This window comes from Hippocampus bargibanti, linkage group LG13, assembly GCF_051943395.1.
Source record: "Hippocampus bargibanti isolate YZ-2025 linkage group LG13, ASM5194339v1, whole genome shotgun sequence".
In the NCBI taxonomy this organism is placed as follows: domain Eukaryota; kingdom Metazoa; phylum Chordata; class Actinopteri; order Syngnathiformes; family Syngnathidae; genus Hippocampus; species Hippocampus bargibanti.
Window position 1 is genome coordinate 3,744,532 of NC_142746.1, and position 25,705 is coordinate 3,770,236.

At 41.2% G+C, this 25,705-nt stretch overlaps 1 protein-coding gene and 1 pseudogene across 1 annotated transcript in view; both read right to left on the reverse strand.

Moving 5' to 3' along the window:
- piezo1 (piezo type mechanosensitive ion channel component 1 (Er blood group)) overlaps positions 1 to 25,705 on the reverse strand; it is a 106,864-nt gene that overhangs the window by 52,682 nt on the left and 28,477 nt on the right. The window contains 14 exon segments of the mRNA XM_089011746.1: positions 25 to 268; positions 3,330 to 3,486; positions 4,483 to 4,587; positions 6,121 to 6,325; positions 6,512 to 6,712; positions 8,745 to 8,870; positions 10,443 to 10,619; positions 11,571 to 11,737; positions 14,399 to 14,493; positions 16,137 to 16,295; positions 17,345 to 17,493; positions 19,630 to 19,811; positions 22,528 to 22,633; positions 23,445 to 23,625. Coding sequence (XP_088867872.1) covers positions 25 to 268; positions 3,330 to 3,486; positions 4,483 to 4,587; positions 6,121 to 6,325; positions 6,512 to 6,712; positions 8,745 to 8,870; positions 10,443 to 10,619; positions 11,571 to 11,737; positions 14,399 to 14,493; positions 16,137 to 16,295; positions 17,345 to 17,493; positions 19,630 to 19,811; positions 22,528 to 22,633; positions 23,445 to 23,625 — 2,254 coding nt within the window.
- Positions 919 to 1,630, reverse strand: LOC148889061 (uncharacterized; annotated as a pseudogene).

Consider the following 25,705-nt stretch of genomic DNA (forward strand, 5'->3'; position numbering starts at 1 on the left):
GCAGATGACTGATTTCATACTCACTGATAAAATACTTTTTGATATAATGACAGCCACGTTATAGATGATGAGACAGTCCCACATGGCTAGGCGTGTCCTGGCCGGTTTCACCAATAGTTGTGTCCCAAAAAGTAAAAAAAAAAAACAAGCGAGAAGGTATCCCAATCCAAAAACAGAGACCCGGGTAGCCCCAGCGATGAAGACCACTGACAGTACAAACCAGAATAAGTGGCTAAAAATGAAAACCTTGACCATGTCCAGGTAATTCCTGAAAGAGGAAAAGAACACGCATAAATGTCATTTTGTAACAGGAAGCTCCACACTTCAGAAGTGGCCCAGACACACATAACATATAAATACATTTAAAAAAAAATCTCAGTCTGGCGTGCGTCCCCCATTTTAGCTTGGCTCCTCTACCAGAGGCCAGGTAGCTTGAGGGTTCTGCGCAGTATCCATACTGTTCCTCTCTGAGCCCTTGGTATTTCTCTAGTTTTGCAAATTTCCCCATTGTGGGACGAATAAAAGTTTTCTGATTCTGATTCTGATTTCAACACAGTTTCTCCTGTTCCTCCTTTCTGATGTTTCCATCACTCTGGACCGCCACATCTACTACAACGCTTTTTCTCTGCCCTTTATCTATGACCATATCTGGCTGCTTCGCCATTACCATCTTGTTAGTCTGTATCTGGAAGTCCCACAGGATCTTTGCTCGGTCATTCTCCACCACCTTTGGAGGTATTTCCCATTTTGACCTTGGGGTTTCCAGTCTATATGTTTCAGTCGACTATGCCCGCCAACTGGTTATGGCACTCCATGTAGGCTTTGCCTGCCAGCATCGTACACCGTGCAATTATGGGTAGGATTGTGTAAAGTACCTCTGCACAACCTACACCTTGGGTAATGTCTGGTGTGGTATATCTACGACTCTGCGGCTTTTGTGCTCAGGGCCTGCTCTTGAGCAGCCAGGATGAGTGCCTCTGTGCTGTCCTTTTGGTCAGCCCTCTCTAGCCACTGATATGACTTCTTGAGATCAGGCAATTCAGTTATGGTTCAGTGGTACATCCCGTGTAAGGGCTTTTCGTCCCATGATGGTCCATCTTCCAGCACCTCATTCTCTGTTCCCCATTGTCTGAGATAGTCTCTTAGTACATCATCCTTTGGAGCATTTTCTTTGATGTATTCATGGATCTTGGATGTTTCATCCTGGACAGTGGCTCTCACACTCACTCGTCCGCGGCCTCCTTCCTGATGGCTAGCGAAGAGTCTCAGGGTGCTGGATTTGGGATGAAAACCTCCATGCATGCTTAGAAGCTTTCGGGTCTTAACATTCGTGGTCTGACTCTCTTCCTTTGGCCACCTTACTATTCCTGCAGGGTATCTGATCCCTTGCAGTGCATAGCTGTTTATTGCCATTGAGCTGGCTTCTTCGGACTTGCCTCACCTGCTGGAGCTATTTGGCCGAAGCCACTTTCCTTGTTGCCAGTTAGAGGTTGCCATTAGCTTGTGGTATACCGAGGTAGCTGTTTTCAATGTCTGCTATTGTTCTTTCAGGGAGTGATACCCATTCAGCAGTGACACCTTTGCCTCTTTTAGTCACCATCCAACTACATTTCTCAAGCCTGAATGTCATCCCGATGTCAGTGCTGTAAATCCTGGTCGTGTGGATCAGGGAGTCTATGTCTTTTTTGCTTTCAGCATAAAGATTAATGTCATCCGATTAGAGGGGGTGACTGATCGTCGCTCCATTTCTGAGGCGTTATCCATAGCCTGTCTTGGCGATTACTTGGCTGAGGGGGTTCAGTCCTATGCAGAACAGCAGAGGGGAGAGTACATCACCTTGGTATATGCTATATTTGATGGACACTTGCATATGTGGCTTGCCATTGGCTTCAAGTGTGATTTTCCACATCCTCATCGAGTTTGCAACGAAGGCTCTTATGGTCCTCTTGACCTTATACAACTCTAAGCATTCAGTGATCCATGTGTGTGGCATTGAGTCATAGGCTTTCGTGTAATCAATCTAAGCTATGCACAGGTTGGTATGTTGAGACCTGCAGTGTTGTTCTGTCACATCTGCTTGGGTTGCTTGAGTAGTATCATTCCAACAGAGCCATGTTATCGCATCTCGCCCATCTCCGCCTTGTTCCAGCCCATTTTTCATCAGCGTACTCTGGCCAGGCATGTTATCTATTTTATTTTCTGTCATCATCATGAGGTAGGCATTACCCACGAAAGTGTACGCACAGCCAAGGCTGGAAACTAAAAGATACTGGAAAGGCATATGGGAGAAGGAGGTCGCACAGAACAGCAGTCTACAATGGCTGGAGACTGTGAAAGAGGAGTACAGCAACCTCCCTGAACAGTTACCATAACAGTGGCAGACATACAAGAAAGTGTCTCAGATATGGAAAAACTGGACGACACCAGGCCCGGATATGGTCCAAACCTATTGGCTACAGAAACTCACAGCACTCCATGAGCGCCTAGCAGCACACATGAACCAGTTGCTAATGGTTGGGACTCACCCAGGGTGGCTAACCAAAGGGCGAACAATCCTGATCATGAAGCATCCCTCAAAGGGTGCAGTTCCATCTAACTATAGGCCTCTCTCCACAACATGGAAGCTCAGGTCAGACATCATTGCGACGAAGATAAGTGGACACGTAGATCAATACCTGAGCGAAGCACAGAAGGGCATTGGTGGAGATACCAGAGGAGGTAAACATCAACTGCTGGTTGACAGAACGGTCGCACAAGACTGCAGATCCCGACATACCAACCTGTGCATAGATTACACGAAAGCCAGATTGTTGGCATAGACTAGCGAAACATATAGGCTGGAAAGCCCAAGGTCAAAATGGGAAACACCTCCAACGGTGGTAGAGAATCACAGAGTAAAAATTCTATGGGACTTCCAGATACAGACTAACAAAATGGTAATGGCGATCTTGGTCCAGACAAGCGCAGTGCTGGGAACAGCATGGATTCTGCGCCGAACCCTCAAACTTCCTGACCCGAGCTAAAATGTGGGACGGACACTACCCAAGGGGTGAGACAAGAATACCAAAGAACATCTGACACACCAACCGCGGCATAAATAGGGAGATGCCACATCTGAAAAATGTTGAAATGAAAAAGCCTTCCCGATTAAAGGTGAAACGTCTTCGGCAAAGAGAACAATCCGGTTGCCTCAATTCAAATTTTGCTAACATCAAAATGAGAAGTGCACGGGTTCTTTCCCAAATCCCAGTGCAATGGCGCAAAATCAATCGTTTTAACACAAAATGAGCACCAGATAAAAAGGAGGATTGATAGAATACTGAAGCTACCTGCAATTGAGGAAGTTAGGTGCAGGATTAAACAGTCGACCTTCCATCGGATCAGGATTGTCTGTGTTGTCTCCAGCCAGAACCACCCACTCCTCACACTGCTCACACTGAAATACTTTCCACTGCTGGGATGCACAAACCAGAAGTCCAAAATCCACTGCGAAAAAGACATAACCTTTGAAAATGCACCTTTATGATACTGATTAGAACTGATTTAACTGATTTAAGAACTCAAGAACTGTTAATTGGGGAAAAATAAGTGGGGTTTAAAGGACAACGGACATCATTTTTTTGTTTCCTAACTGACATCAGAAAAACGTTTTATAGCATCTAAAATACCCAAATGTTCATACTCATATTTTTCATCAACTGCAAAACACCAATAAAAATGACTTAGTGTCCCAAAACTACTTCAAAATGACCTCGGAAATGGCGAGTTTCAGAAGGTCCCGCCCCCTTGTTTGTGACGTCACGCCTGGACGTCTTGCCTTGCTCTAGAATCAAAACTATGGCTTCAGAGAGTTCAGATTGGGAGAACATACTTTCTTGTTACTCAACCAGTTATGAATATGATTCAAATACACTGTAGTTCTGAAGAGGAAAGCATATATGTTTGCAATCGATGAAAGAAGTCCTTCCGTATCATTTTGAGACATCTGGACTCCAATGTAGTGCCCAGAAAATGCACAAGATGGCACCCAAGCTCCTTTGGAAATGGGCTGATTTGTCTGCTGGGAATTTGTGTCAACTAGTATCAAATTGTAGTCTTGGTGCAACAAACAACGATTCAGCAACGCGTTATTTATGTGTTTTCCTTCTAATTTCGCCATCAACACGGATTAACACCATGTTTTCAGATCAAACAAATTACCCAAAATGCATGGTGTGTCACCTTCTCGGTCAGGGCTGTTCCTGACGTGACGGAACGTCAGAAATCGTCACCAACTCGAAAACAATACTTCCTGAATATGCAGCGCGAGTCTTAAAAGGTAAAATATAGCTATATGCGGTGGAATCTTTTTAAAATACGCTCAGTAGAAGTCATTTGAAGTGATTTTACAAATTATGGACACAACTTGCCCGGAGGTGTCGGTTGTCCTTTAAATCTGTAAAAATATGTTGATTGATCATGAATATGTTCATTTGGTATTACCTATAAGATTTTTGGAGTTAGGTGCAGTGTAGAAGTCTGGAAGATAAAGCCATTTTATGAGAGAAGAGTTCATTAAAAGTGGGGTGTTCCACCGCCATGGGTAATCTATGGAGAAAAAAACATAATAATAATAATATAACAACAACAATCAAACACCTCGTCAATTCAATCACAATCGACAAAGAGTGTGAGTGTGTGTGTGTGTGCGTGTGTGTGTGTGTGTGTGTGTGTGTGTGTGTGTGTGTGTGTGTGTGTGTGTGTGTGTGTGTGTGTGCGTGTGTTTGTCTGTGTGTGTGTGGTTAATGAGAGGAAAAAGGTTCATACCACAAAAAGTAAAATGATATTTTAACCAAATTCACTACAGGGGTGAGGACTTTGAATGTACCCATACAGAAACCTCACTACTGCTGTTATTTCAGTTTCAAGTCCACTTTTTATTTCTTTGTTTTTAAAGAAGTTGAAGTGGGAAATGGGGTGATATTTAGTGTTCAAATGTAACACTAGTTATTCTCTAAACTTATCAGCAACGGTGGTTCATACACGAGATCTGGAGTTAGCAGGACCTCACAAAACCATTGAAACAGGAGTGTGGGTGTGCGCGCGCATGTGTGTGTGATTGCAGATGCGCGATCGGATCGACCGTGGGAAATTGATCACTTCAAGAGCCGATCTTTGGGCAAAAAAGTTTGACATATCTGGCAAGCTGACCGAAGTAGCAAGTAAAGTGTGTGGAAGGGATGTGGTGACGTGGCTATGTGCAATAACACAGTAAAATATATATATGCTCTTCGTTGCTGACTGGTTCGCACTCCGCGCTCTTCGCTGATTCCCAGCTGCTACTGGTCCCTAGCCCACATATAAATGGGTGGCTTATTACAGGCCGAGCATCCGGGGGAATAATTATGCTGAACATATGCAAAATAAAACTCAAATTGTCAACATTTGACAGGGGACAGTCTCTAATACTTCTAAAATTTCTGAGAGAAACTTGCGTGAGAGCTATAACCACAGTTTTTCTGATAACCTTTTCTTGGTAACTTGGTAAACTTATCAGCCTGGGTAGGTTTTACGTCACTTCTACTTCTGTGTAAGCTTTCAGTCGTACAGGAGTGGTCCATCGATGAGAAGGTGTCTTCAGCCGTCATCTGTACTTCTTTGAAGGTGTCGGACGTTTTGCTTCTTATCCAAGAGCCTTCATCAGTTACTAAAATATTTTGCTGGTAGTTTCGGCCCTATACGTATCCCTACAGTCCAGACGTGGCGGTGCCAGACTCTGCTATGATTGGTCCCTCTTTCTCTGCTAGCCTATGTTGCTGAAGAAGTCGGTTGTAGGAACGATCCAAATTGAACCTCACCCCACCATGGCGATTTAGTGAAGGGTTTTGCTGTGTTATGAAAATAACTTATTTTACTCCCCTTTCAAACCATCTATTTTCTTTCGCAAAGATTTTAACCTCATTTAACCTCATTGGTGATGTACTGCAGATTGAGGCCCACTAGCATGACGGCTGAAGAAACCTTTTCATCGGCTTCTACTTGTTATGAGATAAAATACATTCAAAACAACCATGCAAATCATACAGTGGCTGTAGCCTGTACTTAATATTTTTCTTCTGTATCAACTTCATCAAGGCTTACCTTTACACAAAGCAGGTGGTATACCCACACACAATATGTATTGATAAATCATGAAGATGGCAAGAAAGACACAGTATTTTGGCCATATTCTTGCAATTGCAGTCCGACGTCGCTGTACCAAGATGGCCACCAACCAGCAACCATGGATAATCACCAAGAAGTTCATCCGTTGACCAATCACATTCACAGTCATGAGGAAGCAGATCTTAAAATAGAATAGTTTGGGGGGGGGGCACATTGGGATATACATAAAATATACTCTGAAATGTGTTTCATAGGTTGACTCATAATAAGTCAGTAAGACAACTTACAAAATTAAACACATCTTTGAAAAGAAACATATTTTCAACATCAATTGTGAACATTTGAATAAGCAACATATTTCTGTCACCTCTAATCCAAACTTGTAGAAAGCATAGTTGAGCAGGTACTTGAAGCAGGGTAGGAGACCGTCGTCTAAATTATTCCGAGTGATGTCTGGGAACAGAGCTGGTATGTTGGAGGGACATTGCTGCAGCTGAAGATAGTGGTGGGTTTGGTGACGATACACCGTGGCCTCAAATACCACCAACAGCAGTACTATTAAGTGGTTCTGCAGAAAGAAAAAAATGAGTCAATACTGAAAGAAAGTATTTGCAGCCAAAGAATACACAATTTAGTAGGTGGTATCGTATCACATCATATGGGTAATTTTCATATAATTTGATTTTGAACAGCAATGAATACATATTACAAGAATTAATATTTCTGTCATGATCTGGTTGGCGACCAACGGGGGGCGCTGTCGGCCCCGCCTGCACCTGCACAGGTGCTGGTCGTCCCGATCAGATTGGCGACCAACGGGTAGCGACGTCAGCCCTGCCTGCAGCCTCACAGGTGCTGGTCGTTTTAATCACTGACACTTAAAAGGACACCCGGCACGACCATCCGGGGTCGGTTCATTGTTTGCTGCATGTTTGTTGCATGCTTTGTCTGCAATCGCATGCATTGTATGCTGTGCATGTGTTTGTTTAACCTTGGCGGACTTTTACTTTTGGTCTTCTTTTGATACTTTGTATTTTTTCTGTTCAGATGATTTTGATGTTTTACATTTTGTTCCTGCTGACCTTTATTTTAATACAATTTGTCAAACAACCTCCTGCTCCCTCCTGCCTGCTTTTTGGGATCCGCACCCGCCATCACCACCTCGCAAAAGGTGAAAATTTCCATGAATTACGTTATGCACCACCTTGCTTTTATTTGGCCTTTGTGAGTGTGAGAGTGACTGTTCTTTGTCTGTGTGCCCTGCAGTTTACTGAAAACCAATTCAGGCCCGAAGACGGCTGGGATAGTCTCCAGCACCCCCCGCGACCCTAAAGAGGAATAAACGGTACGGTCACAATTTTACAGCTGTAATTTGGAAATTTGTCCATTCTGGAGACAAAGTTGTTTTTGTTAATATAGCTGTAAAGAAAGGGCATCCCAGGGCTTCCGTGTCAGGTCTCGAGGTAATCAGTGATGTCCTTTTTTAAAAACGAACACACTCCTGCATCTACTCTGTTTGTCTGTCTTTCATGATACGGCCATCATGGGGTGTGCGTGTGCGTGTGCGAGGAGAGAGAGAGAGAGAGAGAGAGAGAGAGAGAGAGAGAGAGAGAGAGAGAGAGAGAGAGAGAGAGATAATAATACCAATAACAATAATAATAACAACAAGAGAGAGAGAGAGAGTGAGAGAGATAATAATACCAATAACAATAATAATAACAACAAGAGAGAGAGAGCATGATAGAGAGAGATATTTTCTGTTCCAATATTAATATTAATAATAATAACAATAACAGAGAGAGAGAGGGAGAGAAACAGAAAGTTTACATAATAATAACGATAACAACAACAAGAGAGAGAGAGAGAGAGAGAGCGAGAGAGAGAGAGAGAGAGAGCGTGTGAGAAAATGAGACACAGACAGAGAGAGAGAGACAGAGAGATTTCATGTTCCAATATTAATATTAATAACAACGAGAGAGAGAGAGAGAGAGAGAGAGAGAGAGAGAGAGAGAGAGAGAGAGAGAGAGAGGGAGACAGACAGAGAGAGAGAGATTTTATGTTCCAGTATTAATGTTCCAATTTTAAATGTGTGAAAATAAAACATATTACAGTTTGTTTTTAAGGTATTTTACAAATGACTTGTTCTATTATTACGTGTTTACACAGTTCATGCTGTAATAATAATAATAAAGTTATTATTATTATTATTATTATTATTATTATTATTATTATTATTATTATTATTATTATTATTATTATTATTATTATTAATACCTTTCATTTATAAGTGCCCTTCAAAACTCATTATAAGTGTTTTATTCTAAACTTAGAACAGATTAAAAATGTTTTGAACAAATCAGTTTTCAAACAGGTTTCTGGAACGGATTATGGACGAAAACCGAGGTATATCACTGTAGTAAGTTAAAGCAAGCTTACTATTGTCAAGTCGAGGTAAGTGGCACATTCCGACTTCATGTTTCTTTGCCGCGGTATCTCATTGTGATTATATAGTATAACGAGCTGATCGTGGCAGGTTGTTTGCTTGCAAAGGTGATGGAAAAAAGTTGGGCACCTGTTGGCACAATATATAAGACTTGTACCTTGCTGTAGTCCAGTACAGTTGCTTCCTTTCGGATGCCAAACCATTTGGCTGGATCCACTGTTGCCTTATACAGAGATGAATTCATTATTTCCTTTTGTGAAAGGTTAGTTTCATTCAGAAATGGCTGTTTGGAAAAGACAAAGAAAGACACGTGACAACTCTCAATCCCAGCTAGCATACACAAACATGATGAATTGTGTCACTGTTTACATAATAATAATAACAATAACAACAACAACAATAATAACAAAAACAAAAAACAACAACAACAACAAAAACAACAACTATAACAACAAGAACAATAATAATAATAATAATAATAATAATAATAATAATAATAATAATAATTGTCACGTTCTGATTCGTGACCAACGGGTGGCGCTGTAGGCCCCGCCTGCAGCTGCACAGGTCTTGGTCGTTTCAATCAGTGTCAGTTGAAAGGACTCCCGGCACGACCATTTGGTGTCAGGTCATTGTATTGTTTCGCCCTGTCAGGTTTGTTTCATCTTGCTATATTTGACTCATGGTTTTGGTTGCTACTTGGTACTTTTGTGTTATGATGACTTTGATGTTTGATATTTTGTTCCTGCTGACTTTATTTTAATACAATTTGTCAACTACACCCTGCTGCTCCCCCCTGCCTGCTATTTTTAGGATCCACAACCATCCACCACCTTGCCAATCGTGACTATAATAATAATAATAATAATAATAATAATAATAATAATAATAATAATAATAATAATAATAATAATAATAATAATTCGGACAATTGTCTGGCTTTCGTGGACAGAGTATGGAAATGTATTTAAAACAGTTTAATGATGTTGGGGTGTGTACCATCGTTGGTCCCAGGGCCTGGTAGAAAGAGTGGGACACTCAAAGCCAAGCTCAATAAAATATGTGCGAACACAAAGCTAAATAAGGTGGATGCGCTTCCACTCGCACTAATGAGCGCCCGCATGGACACGAACAAAATAACTCATTGTATGGAATGCTTACGGGGAGATCCGCGCCTGCGCTGCATTTGGATTTGCCTTTATTAGTCTCGCAGTGGAGAAATTTACATTTCAAATGTAACGCAAACCGAAATGTTAGTAAGTGAAGGGGTTCGTAAACCATTGTGGTGAGACGGGCAGAGGGCATACATAGGTGAGGGAGGATGAGGATCTGAGGGCCTGAGAGGGAATGGAGATTTGAAGTAGGTCAGACAGATAGGGGACAGCAAAGTTATGGATGGCTTTCAATGTAAACAGAAGTATTTTGAAATCAATACGAAGTTTAACAGGAAGCCACTGGAGCTCCTGGAGGACAGGAGTGATGTGGTGGAAGGAGGGGGTTTTAGTGATGATCCGGGCTGAGGAATTTTGGACTAGTTGGAGTTTATGGAGAAATTTTTGATTAACCCCGAAAAGAAGTGAGTTACAATAATCGATACAGGAGTTGACGAGGCTGTGGATAAGGATAGCAGTGGTGTGAGGGGTGAGAGAGGGACGGAGACAATTGATATTACGGAGGTGGAAATATGCAGCCCAAGTTATGTTATTTATATGGGAGTGAAAAGATAGTGTGCTATCGAGGATGACACCCAGGCTCTTAACCTGAAGGGCGGGGGACACGGTAAAACTGTCAATATATACTATCTATGCAATATATATACACATACACACAGTATATATGTTTAGGCACATCTTACCAGGCTGCAGTTATTGGAGTATTCAGTCGGGTTGACAACACTTAGCTGGTACAGCATTTTACACATGATGATTACACACACCCAGATTGTTGACAGACTGGAAGCCATTGGTCTGAAACGACTGAATGGCATTGCCAAAGACCACAGCACCACCAGAACCAGGTTGAACACCGATGGCTACAACAAAATATAAAATAAAACATGAGGTTGAATGCATTTTTAAATACTGGAGGGATGCATCTGGAAAATTAAAAAAGGTGGTCGGTTGGACACCTTGTGGGCCAAATTCTAAAATGGATGGGGCCTGATTTAACTAGATTGCCAAAGTATACAAAACTGATTGAACCATCGAGGAAAAGGTTTCGTCAGCCGTCATCTGTATTTTTCTTTGAAGGTGTCGGACGTTTCGCTCCTCATCTGAAGAGCTTCTTCAGCAAAGTAAAGTTGTGCTGGTAACCCGGGCCCTCTATCCCTAATGGACAGAGGTGGCCATACCAGAGCTCGACTCTGATCGGTCCCTGTGTCCATCCCCTGCTCTGATAAGTCCCGGTGCCGAATCCTTGCTCTGATAGGTCACTGCTTCAAGGTTGGGGGAGCAGTGGAACACTCCCTGAAGCCAATCTGATTACCAATATTGTTCTTTGTTTTAACATTTTAGTCAAATTTATCTGATTTATTTAACTTGATTACGGGATACAGTCATCTCTGTTGTTGTTTTAAAATGTTAGTTATTATATTGCCTATACAGTTGATAATGTAAATGATTCATGATGAAAATTGAAATATAATGAGAAATTTAGATAACTATTTTTTAAAAATACAGTAGAGTCTCGTTATGTCGATATTCTCGAGAGTCTGAAAAAATATCGATATAACCGGACTATCGATATATCCGATCCTGCGGCATGTAAATCTTCTCCTTGCGTTCATAGAAATAGTATTGTAATAAGCAGTACTATCGATATAACCGATATCGATATAACGAGACTTTACTGTAGTTTAAGTAGAGTAAATCATTTGAAGTGGATCTTGCTTATCATTTAAAGATCAAACTAATCATAAATTAGGTGTGCATGATATATTTAAATTGTGTGATTTTAGTTCCACAACATTTGTTTGTGTACTTACCTCTTCAAGTGCAACCCACACGCAGTAGAATGCCACCATTTTAATGATGTGAAGCTCAAGAAGAGTCCAGAGAAAGACTTGGGCTTTGTTGAGAATGTTTGAGAACTTTTCAAACAGGACCAATAACCTGTCAATCACCAGGCCCCATTTACTGGGCATAAACTCCACTGAAAAGAGAAGGAAACAGGTCATGAATAACTTGAAAAAAAGATTATGCTAAAAACACTCAGATATGTTCAATATAGACAAGGACGAATAATACCAAACTCTTGAGCAGTCACCAATACTGATAGCTTCTTCTGTGACAATATTGTCACATACAAAAGATTAGATTGATTACAACAGTGGTTCAAATAACATTTTGGAATACCTAAAATAACAAATATTTAATTTGTCAGCTAAAATTTTATACATACATTCATACATATAAGTATATGTAAACTTGTAGGCTTTCCCTGCCAGCATCTCACACCCTGCAGTTATGTGTTGCATTGCCTCAGGTTCCTCTTTGCACAACCAACACCTTGGGTCTCGTCCTGGGTCTTGTCTGGTGTAGTATATCTGGGCCTCTACGGCTCTGGTGCTCAGGGCCTGCTCTTGAGCAGCTAGGATGAGTGCCTCTCTTCTTGAGATCAGCGACTTCTGTTATGGTTTGCTGGCACATCCCGAGTTATCATCCTTTCGTCGGCCAAGCAAAAACAATGGTTGATCCGCAGACCACCGCGTGTGAGCTGGGGTGGCTAGGTTGGCTAATGGCCCTAGCAATATTAACATCGCCAGCGTCAACATCTGCCAATTCAACATTTGCTCGCTTACTGGGAGGGGTTGCCTAATCCAAGATATCATCATAGACCATAAGCTTGACTTTCTTTGTCTAAATGAGATGTGGCAAACTCCTGAGGACTTTTCTCAAATTAATAATAATTAATCACATTTCAGGACCCACCCCCACGATCATTGCCACAGTTTATCATCCCCCCAAACTTCATAGTGACTTTTTAAATGAAATATCTGCTGTCTTCAACCATCTCTCCTCTCACAGAATATATTTTTTCTGGGGGACTTAAACTTAGACATGGAACATTCCACCCTTCTCACCATGGACTTCACCTCCTTGCCCGACCGCGTTGGCTTTCATCAGTTTGCAGACTTGCCCACACACATTAAAAGACACACCCTCGATCTGATTTGGTGCTCTTGTCTTACTCCCTCCAACTGTACAGCTGATGAACTTCCTATAACCGATCATTTCCTGGTTTCATTTAACATTTCCATCTATCTCCAAACCACCTCATATTATCACTTATTGAAATGTCAAAGACATCAACACTGTCTCTCTCGCTACAATGATTGCCACCCTGACTACGGACTCCTCTTCTGACGAATTGGTTTCCCATTATAACACGGGCCTCAGCAACACTCTTAATGCGCTAACTCCTGGCAAATCCTGGTCTGTCCAATATTCTCGGTCCGCCCCCTCGCATCTCCATTCGATCTAATCTAAAGCTCGGCAACTTGAAAGACTCTAAAGGAAATCTGGTCTCACTGCTCACAAGGATATTTACTGTACACAGCTAAACTTTCCCATTACAAAGACTCTATCTCGCACTCGAAATCACAATACTACTCTGGACTCATCGAATCAAATACTAGAAATACTCTGGCTCTCTTTTCTCTCTATAACAAAATCATTCAACCCCTTGCATCCCCCCCCCCCGGTTTTATTCCTCAGATGACCTGCAATGCTCTGCGTCTCTTCTTTACTGAAAAAGTCAACAAAATCCACCAGCGCCTAGGCTCCTCTGTACCCCTCCGCTCCACCAACCTTCCTACCCCTTTTCAACTGTTATCCTCTTTTGAACTCCCCCATCCCTCAATAGTAAACAAATCCAAGAATTCTTCCTGTCAGCTCGACCCCCTCCCCACAGTCCTGGTCAAATCCTGCTTACCCTCTTTGCTTCCTTTCATTCCTCTCGATCATCTGGAATTGGTCCTCTCCCCCTCAAAACCGCAGCTGTCAGTCCTATCCTGAAAAACCTCAGATCTCAATGATTTCAATAACCTATGACCAATTTCTCACCTTCCTTTCATCTCTAAACTTCGTGAAAAAAAATTGCCTGTCAGCTTCACTCACAACTCACAATAATTTCTACGAACAATTCCAGTCTGGTTTTCATCCCCGCTACAGAATCAGCGATCGTGAAAGTTACCAACAATCTTCTAATGGCAGCAGACACCAATTTACTCTCCATTCTTATCCTCCTGGACCTGACCATAGCTTTTGACACCATTTGTCACCCATACTGCTCAACAGACTTTTCCACTTCAGGTCAAGAGCCTGGGTGTCATCCTCGATAACTCACTAACCTTCGGTGGAATTTTGGTGAAATGATCCATAACAGTCTTGAGCTATTGCAACAATTTTACTCAATAAAGACAGTCAATAGATTAATACATAGAAAAGTGGTAAAAGAATGAGCATTTTCGTTTATCTCAAATAATTCATAGAAATAAATTGTGCGGCCCGGTAGTCGAGTGGTTAGCACGCCGGCTTCACAGTGCAGAGGTCGTGAGTCCAAATCCCGCCCTGGCCTTCCTGTGTGGAGTTTGCATGTTCCCCCCTAGCCCGTGTGAGTTTTCTCCAATTTCCTCACACATTCCAAAAATATGCATGGCAGACTGATTTAACATTCTGAATTGTGGCAACGTGTGAGTGTCAGAGCAGATGGTTGTTTGTCTCTGTGTGTCCTGCGATTGGCTGGCAACAAATTGAGGGTGTCTGCCGCCCAGTGCCTGAAGACGGTCAGATAAATCAAGGAAGAACTTACCTTTATTATCTGATTCATCGACAATATTGGTTAACACTTCTTCCATTCCGATCTGAGTTGAACCAGTCTGGTCACAGCTGCTTTTCCAGGAGGAACTAATTGAATCATATTCATAACTGGATGAGTAACAAGAAAGGATCTTTTTCCGAATCTGAACTCTCTCAGAAAAACATTTTGTAGCATCTAAAATACCCAAAACACGCAGGCTGATATTTTTAGTCAAAAGCCCCGCTCCCAGTTCGTGACGTCTCGTCAGGATACTCCTTCACAAACTGCCTTGCTCCAGAATCAAAACAATGTTTTCAGAGAGTTCAAATTCGGAAAAAGATCCTTTCTTGTTACTCATTCAGTTATGAATATGATTCAAATAGTTCTGAAGATGAAAGCAGAAGTGTTTGCGATTGATTAAAGAAGTCCTTCCAGATCAATTCGAGCCGTGTAAGCAAAGCGACAAAATTGGTGAAGGACACGACATATGAAGCATATATGAAGTTCCGTGAATAAGCAATATAGCATCAACTTCGGTGATATGTGGCATATAAGGACATGAATAACAAATAATAAGCTACAAGATGTCAACATCAATACAGATTGTTTAAAGGTTTTGCATGCAAAACGTTGTTTAAACTTTCAAGATGAAGAGTTACGAACTTGTGTATGAGTGGTTATCCGGTTAGCTCCTCGTTCCAGCAGCTGAATGTTTGTCCGATAGGTTTGCTCCACTATTATGACGATTGCTCCCTTTCACCACTGGAAATAACTTTCTACCCATTGTCAGGCTGAGAAGATGACAGCGGTTATCCAAGCGGGGATTTGCGCACTCCGGGGAGCTCTTCGGCTGCCGCCATACTACTCTAGTCCTTTGGAAATAGCTGGTTTGTCCACTCGGAATTTGTGTAAACTTACACCTTCTTTATGCGTGTTACCGCAATTGGCTGCCACACAACGATTCACCATCGCGTTATTTATGTAATTTTCCTTCTAATTTCGCGATCAACACTGTGTTTTCAGACAAAACAAAGTACCCAAAATGCACTGTGTGTCGCTTTCTCGGTCAGGGGCGTTCCCTCAGTGACGTCACTCCGGCATCGTCATCAACTCGAAAACAAGACTTCATGAATATTCAGCGTGAGTTCTCAAATGTAAAATATAGCTATATGCGGTGGAATCTTTGTAAAATGCGGTCTGTAGAAGTAATTTGAAGTGATTTTACAAATTATGGACGCAATTTGTCCGGAGGTGTCGATTGTCCTTTCAGCCATTGTTTTGATTCTGGAGCAAGGCAGTTTGTGAAGGAGTATCTCGACGAGACGTCACGAACTGGGGGCGGGACTTTCTGAATCTCTCCAGTTTTGAGTTCATTAGTGGCAGTTTTGGGCAAATTTAAGTCATTTTTATTGGTGTTTTGCGTTTGACTAAAAATATCAGCCTGCGTGGTTTGGGTATTTCAGATGCTATAAAGCGTTTTTCTAATGTCAGTTAGGAAACAAAAAAATGGTGTAGGTTGTCCTTTAAGCTCAATAAAAGCAATGAATAAGTGCTAATCCTTTTTGAACTCCCAAGCCTTTTCTATCAGGAGTCGGAGGGCAAAGATGTGTTCGATGATGAAACGGTGGGGCATGAATTTTACATGTAATTCTTATTTTGCGATTTGCACAAGTGTGAAAAACCAATACATTTTCCATATGAAAAGGTGAATTATTATATAGCAAAATAATTAATTTACAAGTGAGCTTACCAGTGAATTGGAGTAACATTTTCAGGGTCAGTAATTCTCATGAATGGTTTGTGGAAATAGTGTAACTGCAGAATACAAGCCAACAGGAAAAATCCAGGAATAAGAATACTTGTGAAGAGCTCTGAGAGGGCAAATGTCTCCAGACCAATAGCTGCAAGCCTTAGGAGACAATGAAATAGATTATCCCACAATTATTTGAGTTTTATACTGAGTTCATAATAGTAAGAGTACAGTGATACCTCGGTTTACGAACTTAATTGGTTAAGTGTGTAAGGCGAAAAGTGTGTATCCCAAAAATTAATTGCCTATAGGAAACATTAAAATGAGTACAATCCGTTCCCAGGTCCCCATAAAACATAATTTTCTACTTTCTAATTTTCTTAGCCTTAAAACTACACAAAATACACCTTATTTTATGTATAATATATGTGATATGGTATTATAATTAAAGAAATAAACTGTACTATATAATAAAGTCGTTTTATTGACCTTTGTGATGGTCTTTGATGGAATGGAGTGGCCAGTTTCCTCAGCATTAAATACTTGATGAGGAACGTAGCCTTCTTCTTTCTTTCTAATTTTACCTAGTTCCTCATCAATTGTGTTCTGTTTAGCTGGGTTGATAGCTTTTTGTACAGATGGCTTGTGCGGTAGTTTGTGGAGCCTTGCAGTCTACACTCTGCCTTTTGAACTATCAAAGTTTAAACTCTCTCACTGTCGTCTACCTGTCTCTTTAATGTTTAAACCACCTCCGCTCACTGCTGCGTTCTTGACCAATCACATAGCTTTAACCGAAGACTGGGGAGGGGAATAAAGGACAAAAAAAGTTGGCAGCCATTTTCTTTTTGGAGAACGGCTTAACTCTCTATTTGTAAACCCCACCCCTTTCACTCCTGCGTTCTTGACCAACCACGTGGCTTTACCCGGGGTGAGACTGGGGTCGGGGAATAGAGGACCAAACAAGTCGGCTGCCATTTTGTTGTTAGAAGAGCGGTCTCGTTCGCGAACGACATATCACTCGTTGAGGCAGCTCCGTGTGTATCCCGAAAAAAGTTCTTATGCCAAGGTAAAATTTTCATACATTTAACGTTCGTAAACTGAATAGTTCGTTGGCCAAGGGGTTCGTAAACCGAGGTATCACTGTAGTGCTAAAACAAATTGATGGAACAAAGACACAAAATGGTATCGAGTGTGAAGCAAGATCATACTGTTGTTCTGTGAGCCCAGTAAAATTCCTCCAGTAATCTGGGAATTCTTCAAACTGGTATGTGTAGATTGAGATCAACACCAACATTGTGTAAGCCACTACAAACCACCAGAAGACCTTCAGAAGATGCCTCCAGATAGAATAGTATACCTTAAAAATATAAAGACAAGCATACATATGATTGGAGGGCTGAACAATGTTTCAGTGTGTAACGATGAAAAGTTGTCTTCAGTCGTCATCTGTACTTCTTTGAAGGTGTCGGACGTTTCGCTTCTAATCCAAGAGGCTTCGTTAGCTAACTAAAATCTTTTGCTGGTAGTTTTGGCCCTATATATATATCCCTACTGTCCAGACGTGGCGGTGCCGGACTATGCTATGATTGGTCCCTGCTCTCAGGGTGGGTGGAGCAGAGGACTACTCCCTGCGGCTCCAATGATTACTTCTATTGTCCTGACTGATTACTTCTAATGTCCTGCCTGAGTATGAGGTCTACGACTGGCAATGGGACAACTGGCAATGGCAAATGGGGCAATCAGGCCAGTCGTAGACCTCATACTCAGGCAGGACAATAGAAGTAATCAGTCAGGACAATAGAAGTAATCAGTGGAGTCACATGGAGTAGTCCTCTACTCCCCCCAACCTGAAAGCAGGGACGAATCATAGCGGAGTCCGGCAGCGCCATGTCTGGACAGTAGGGATACATATGGGGCCGAAACTACCAGCAAGATTTTAGTTCGGTGACGAAGCATCTTGGATAAGCAAGCAGAACGTCCGACACCTTCAAAGAAGTACAGATGACGGCTATATCTATATATCTATATATAAGTGGATTAGAAAATGTTGAGGTGGCCACTGACGAATGACAAATGATTGACCAATATAATTTCGTGATGCGACAACACTGCTGGTACCTTTGCAATGTTTTCTTTTTTTTACTGATAGTCCTGAAATAGCAGCGAAAAACTTTAATTTAGAAGTTGAGAAAGTGTGGGTACAATAATGAAGTGATCAATTTTGGTTTGACATTGAAAAAAATGATCGACTGTCAATGATGGACAGGTGGCCGAGCTGCTGGCGTATGACAAATAAGAGACCTGCAAAATTTACCGATGCGCCCATCTGTGCTATTTGGGAGTGAATAGGGCAGGGCGCATTATTTGCAGTACCATCATGTGATTTCAACATGGATCATTAAAAAAAAACAAGCAAAACAATCAGTGAATACAAATACAGTGATACCTTGGCTTACGAACGTAATTGGTTCCCAGAGTGTCTAAGGCGAAAAGTGTGTATCCCAAAAAATAATTTCCCATAGGAAACCATTACAATGAGAATAATCCGTTCCCAGGTCCCCATAAAACATAAATTTCTACTTTCTAATTTTCTAAGCCTGAAAACCTCACAAAATATACATTGTTTTACGTATAATAAATGTGCTATGGTATTATAATTAAAGAAATAAACTGAACAGTATAATAAAGTTGTTTTATTTACCTTTGTGATGGTTGTTGATGGCTTGATGGAATGGAGTGACCGGTTTCGTTAGCATTAAACACTTGATGAGCAACGTAGCCTTCTTCTTTCACCATCTTGAGGAATGATTCCTTGTAGGTGCTTTCTCTGCGATAAATGTACCTTGTTCCTCATCAATTGTGTTCTGTTTCGCTGGCTTGATAGCTTTTTGCATCAAGTGTACAGATGGCTTGTGCGGGTTATTTGTGGAGCCTGATTGATGGGATATTTTAACCTTGCAGTCTACACTCTGCTTTTGAACTTGCTTATCAAAGCTGAAACGAGGCCAAATTTCACTGTTTTCTACTCATTTTATCACTCTCTCTCTGTCGTCTGCCTGTCCCTTTAATGTTTAACCCCCCGCCCCCTCACTATTGCGTTCTTGACCAATCACGTGGCTTTAACCGAAGACTGGGGGCGGGGAATAGAGGACAAAAAAAGTCGGGTGCCATTTTCGTTTTTGGAGAACGGCCTCACTCTCTCTCTGTCTGTAACCTCCCACCCCTTACTGCTGCGTTCCTGACCAATCACCTGGTTTTAACTGAAGACTGGGGGCGGGGAATAGAGGACAAAAACAGTCGGCTGACATTTTCTTGTTTCGAGAACGGGCTCGTTCGCCAACGACACATCACTCATTGTGTATCCCGAAAAATAGTTTGCATGCCAAGGTAAAATTTTCATAAATGTTACGTTCGTAAACCGAAAAGTTTGCAATCCAAGGGGTTCGTCAACCAAGGTATCACTGTACTGTAAATTGTTTTCATATATTCATACCTGATATACACAGAGGCAGAACAGGAAAAGCATCATGTAGATGATCTTGTATCCGACAAGTTTTCCCACAAAAGAAACCATGAGGAACATCCCACCACACACATAAATCCAATATTTGGCATAAAAACTCAGGACCATGCCTCCCAGGACATTGAGGGGGGATTCATTTGTAGAATGGATCTCTTGTCAGAAAGACAGGTAGAAGAGAATAGTGAGGTAAATTTGACAAACACATCCATTCGGTCATATTGTTTACCTTAAATTACAAAGGTCTGTATAATAATAATTTGGATTTGCCTTTATTAGTCTCGCAGTGGAGAAATTTACATTTCACAGCAGCAAAGTGATGAAAGGAATGAAAGTAGAAAAACAAAATATGTGATAATAATAATAATAATAATAATACATTTCATTTAAAAGCGCCTTTCAAAAGCTAATAGCTAGTCATCTAGCTAATTTGCTATACATTAGCTAGATGACTGGCTAAATAAATAGCTAAGATATCCAGATAGCTAACAGCTTTCCAGCTAGACGGAATACGTCTGTGTAAGCTCTCAGTCATATATATATATATATATATATATATATATATATATATATATATATATATATATATATATATATATATATATATATATATATATATATCCCTACTGTCCAAGCATGCCGGTACCGGACCCTGCTATGATAGGTCCCTGCTTTCAGGTTGGGGGTAGCAGAGGCCTAGTCCCTGCAGCTCCACTGATTGTTCCTATTGCTCTGACTCACGACTGGCCTGATTGCCCCACTTCCACCGGTATCACCTCATCAGTATTACTAATCCTATTTTGCCTAAACAGGCTGTTGTACGAACGATCCAAATTGTACCTCACCCCAACATATCGGTTTAATGAAGCATTTAGTTGTTTTATGAAAATCGCTTCTTTTACTCCCCTTTCAAACCATCTGTTCTTTCGCTAAGATTTCAACCTCATTGGCGTCAAATGAGTGGTTGCTAGCTTTTAGGTGCATATGTACTGCCGATTGAGGCCCACTAGTATTATCCCTGCGATGTTAATAAAGTCATTTTTTGAGAATTTGTTTAGTCTCCCCAATGTACTGCTCTTTGCAATTTTCATTCTTACAGTATTGAATAAACTACATTACTTTCTTTTTCATTTGGCAGCCTATCTTTTGGATGCACTAAGTTTTGCCTTAAAGTGTTTATCGGTTTGACTCTTTGTAGTTTTTCAGAAACTCCTGCAATGGAAGGTACTGCTACTCCTCTCCTTTTTGTATCTTCAGAATTTTTGGTTTCATTCCCTATTCTTTCTTTCTGACATTTGCTAAATGACCACTGAGGGTACCCACAGTTAGTGAGTGCTCTCCTGATATGTTTTGACTCCTTTTCTCTACCTTCTACGCTTGTTGTTTTTAGTTTAGCCCTATGCTGGAGGGTTCATAGGGCTCTCAGATAGTGAACAGAGGCCTGAAGAATGGAGACCAAGTGTACTGGTGCCCATTTTTAAGAACAAGAGAGATGTGCAGAGTTGTAGTAACTACAGACGAATAAAGTTGATGAGACATACAATGGGAAAGAGTAGTTGAAGCTACATTAAGAGCAGAAGTGAACATTTGTGAGCAGCAGTATGGCTTCATGCCAAAAGAGTATGGCAGATGCAGTGTTGGCTTTAAGAATCCTGATAGAGAAGTACAGAGAAGGCCAGAAGGAATTGCATTGTATCTTTGTAGATAAGGAGAAAGCATACGACAGGGTGCCCAGAGAAGAGCTTTGGTATTGCATGAGGAAGTCTGGAGTGACAGAAAAGTATGTCAGAGTGGTGCAAGACATGTATCATGACTGTCAGACAGTTGTGAGGTGTTCTGTCGGTGTGACATAGGAATTCAAGGTGGAAGTGAGACTCCATTCGGGGTCAGCTCTGAGCCACTTCTTATTCGGTATGGTGATGGAGAGGCTGACAGACGATGTTAGACAAGAATCTCCTTGGACCATGATGTTTGCAGGTGACATTGTGATCTGTAGCGAGAGCAGGGAACAGGTGGGGGAGAAACTAGAGCGGTGGAGGTATGCCCACGAAAGGAGAAGAATGAAGATCAGTCGCAGCAAGACGGAATATATGTTTGTGAATGAAAGTGATCCAAGTAGAATAGTGATGCTACAGAGAGAAGAGATAAAGAAGGTGGAGGATTTTAAGTACTCGGGGTCAACTGTCCAGAGCAATCGAGAGTGTGGAAAAGAGGCGAATAAGTATGTCCAGGCAGGCTGGAACGGCTGGAGAAAAATGTCAGGTGTGATAGAAGGGTTTCAGCGAGGATTAAAGTAAAGGTGTATAAACCGGTGGTGAGACCAGCCATGATGTTTGGACTGGAGACAGTGCCACTGAAGAAAAGACAGGAAGCAGAGCTGGAGGTAGCGGAGCTGAAGATGTTGAGGTTTTCTTTGTGAGTGATGACGTTGGATAGGATCAGAAATGAGTACATTAGAGGGACAACTCATTTTAGAGGCTTTGGAGAGAAAGTCAGAGAGGCCAGACTGAGATGGTTTGGACATGTCCAGAGGAGAGAGAGAGCGTTACGATATCGGGAGAAGGATGCTGAGCCTTGAACTGCCAGGCAGGAGACCGAGAGGAAGACCAAAGAGGATGTTTTTGGATCTTGTCAAAGAGAACATGAAGGTAGCTGGTGTGAGAGAAGAGGATGCACAAAACCAGGTTAGATGGAGGACACTGATTGGCTGTGGCGACCCCTGAAGGGAAAAGCCGAAAGGAAAAGAAGAAGTTCTAATAGTTTTCTTTGACGCTTGAATATATTTACTCACGTGTGAAATGTGTTTATGTGTGGGCATTGATGCTTGAGGGAGTGCATGCAACAATGACGGGACAAAGTTTAAAAAAATACCTGTTGAAGTGACTTCTTCGAGTGGTGTCCCAATTTTCCTTCTCTTGCTGAAGTTTTCCTTCACTGACTGACGTACTAATAGCCAGAAAGTTGAGGTGAACAGGAGCTGAAGAGGAAAAAATAAAAAAGACGGGGAAGAAAAATGACAAACAGAATTGAAGAAAATGTGGATTTCTTTTAAAACAGAATCACACAAAAAGGTGGAGTCAAATCTAGCTGTGGAAATACATGCACTTTACAATACCAGAATAGATATATGCATAGAGCGCTACTTTTTCCAGATTTCTTAGTACAGCTATGTAAACCATGAAAGCAGTTGCACTATAACACCAAGGAATGGGGGCCAAAGAAAATGGAGGGCCTTGGGATATTTAAAGACATCCATAGCCTATATTTAAATCAGCATAACTAAGCATATGTTGCCTAAGAAGTCGGTTGTACGAACGTTCCAAATTGAACCTCACTTCTTTTACTTCCCTGTCAAACCATTTTTTTTCTTTCGTGAAGATTTTAACCACATTGTCGTCAAATGAGTGGTTGCTAGCAACCGACTTCTATAAGTCTGTCAAAAATTGGACAATAGAAGTAAACAGTGTAGCCGCACGGAGTAGTCCTCTGCTCCCCCCAACCTAAGAGCAGGGACCAATTATAGCAGAGTCTGGCACCACCACGTCTGCACAGTAGGGATATAGATATAGGGCCAAAACTCCCAGCAAAAGATTTTTGTTCGCTGACGAAGCCTCTTGGATAAGCAGCGAAACATCTGACACCTTCAAACAAGTACAGATGACGGAAGAAAGCTTCTCATCGATGGAGACTTCAGGTGTATCTGTACTAGGGAATTTTAGAGTCTCCAGTTTCTGTTTCTGTTTTAGAGTCTGGTGTTTTCTGTTAAAACATTTTCTTTTTTACTTTACCATAGCTCCCAGTCTCAGACACGGGTACTGGGCTTTATCTAGCCCCAGCTGTCTGAGACTCATGGTTCTCATGGTGGTAGGCAGTTCAAGCGCAAGGTCCATGGCCCATACATATTGCAGGCAACACAGTGCCAGACCATAAACCATGATAAATGGGGAACTCAGCATGGCTGCATGTCGTCTACAAAAAGAGAACAAAACCAGTTTTTAGCAATAAATTCAAACAGACATTGCAATCAAGATTTTGTAATCAAGAAATAAAAATATTAAAAATTAGATACAGTACTACCCAGTGACGTATGGTGAGGTTCATGGCTGGTGAGGCACTGACGGCATTACAGTCAGATTTACAAACATGAACTCTACAGAGTAGCTTATTCACCATTTGATTGGCAACAGTTAACGTGTTTTGTTTAAAATGTCATGTCAGCATTCTATATATAAACTGTAGCATAGGAAAAAAAAAGAATAAAAAAATGTCATCGTGTTACCTTTACTTATAAATGAAGTCCATGCGCCATTCTTTCTGAAGAAAGGCATCGATACCTTCTTTGTAGAAGCCTTCCTCGTCTTTCTTCAGTTTTAAAAGTATCTCTATTTCTTTCAATTTAGATACGTAATTCTTCTGTTTACTGTAGCTTGCTTTCACTAATTCTATTATTCTGTAGCCGAGGAGGCGCAAGAAGATTCTCTGTAATGACCAGCGCCCCCTGTCATGAGGCAGGAGAACTGTGTGCCTCACCTATGCACACAGTTTTGATAAAAATAAAATAAACACTGTAGTACAGTGTTTATAATGTAAAGTGACTCTACATTATATACACCAGCTAAACTGTAGACATTTAGTTCATATACTAAAAGTATTTGAACACTTTAATAGCGATATGCAGATACTGCAGAGCAAGCCAGCACAGTTAGCATAGTCATTGCGCAATCCATGGTGAGGCTTAGCCAGCGCTGCCTCACCGCTCGTCTCTACTTAGTATTTGAACGGTAAATGTGAAAATTCAGCAATTTTGAAAAAAAAATTGTGAAGTTAAATGGAAAAGAACTTTAAAGTAGAAATCACTAAATAAACTATACAAAAATATTGAATAAATAAACCGTTTAATTTTTTTTTTCATTTGATATTTCCATGATGACAGGTGAGGCACAGCCTCACCTGCCTCCCCTGACTGCACGTCACTGGTACTACCGTCTTTTCCATACTGTACCTTGTGAAACGATGCACCTTATATATGGATCAACATTCAGATTTGGGGATAGGATATTAAATGTTCTATAAAGTGTTTTGTTGGAGCTTAAAGAACAACCGACACCATTTTTTCACTGATATTTTTGTCAAATGCAAAACACCAATAAAAATGAGTTAAAGTGTGCCAAAACTACTTCAAAATGACCCCTTGTTCGTGACGTCGCGCCAGGATGTGTTGCCTTGCTCTAGAATCAAAACAATGGCTTTAGATTCAGAGAAGATGCTTTCTTGTTACTCATCCAGTTATGAATACGATTCAAATAGTTCTGAAGAGGAAAGCATAAATGTTTGCAATCGATTAAAGAAGCCGTCAGGACTCCAATATAGTGTCCCAGAAAATGCACAATACCAACTAGTATCAAATCGTAGTCTTGGTGCAACACACAACGATTCACCATCGCGTTATTTATGTTTTTTCCTTCTAATTTCACCATCAACACGAAGTTTTCAGACCAAACAAAGTACCCAAAATGCATTGTGAGTCGCTTTCTCGGTCAGGGGCATTCCAGACGTGACGTCACGTCAGGCATCGTCATCAACTCTAAAACAAGACTTCCTGAATATTCAGTGCAGGTCTTAAAACGTAAAATATAGGTATATGCTGTGGAATCTTTGTAAAATATGCTCAGTAGAAGTCATTTGAAGTGATTTTACAAATTATGGACACAACTAGTCCGGGGGCGTCGGTTGTCCTTGAAGTGGTTGTGAAAGCACAATATAAATAAAGCTTTATTAATAATAATACATTTATTACATTACATTGTATTGTATTTCTTTTAGCGTAGCTTCATTTAGTTGATGCATAAAGTAACTTCAGCCAGTATTGTAGCCTCTTATCGATCTATATAGTCTTTTTTTATTCCCCATCGTTTGGCCGGGATGCAACTTTTACTCTGGAGTAACCTATGTGTGAAATGATTAACAGAGAAGAGAGAGAGAGAGAGAGAGAGAGAGAGAGAGAGAGAGAGAGAGAGAGAGAGAGAGAGAGAGAGAGAGAGAGAGAGAG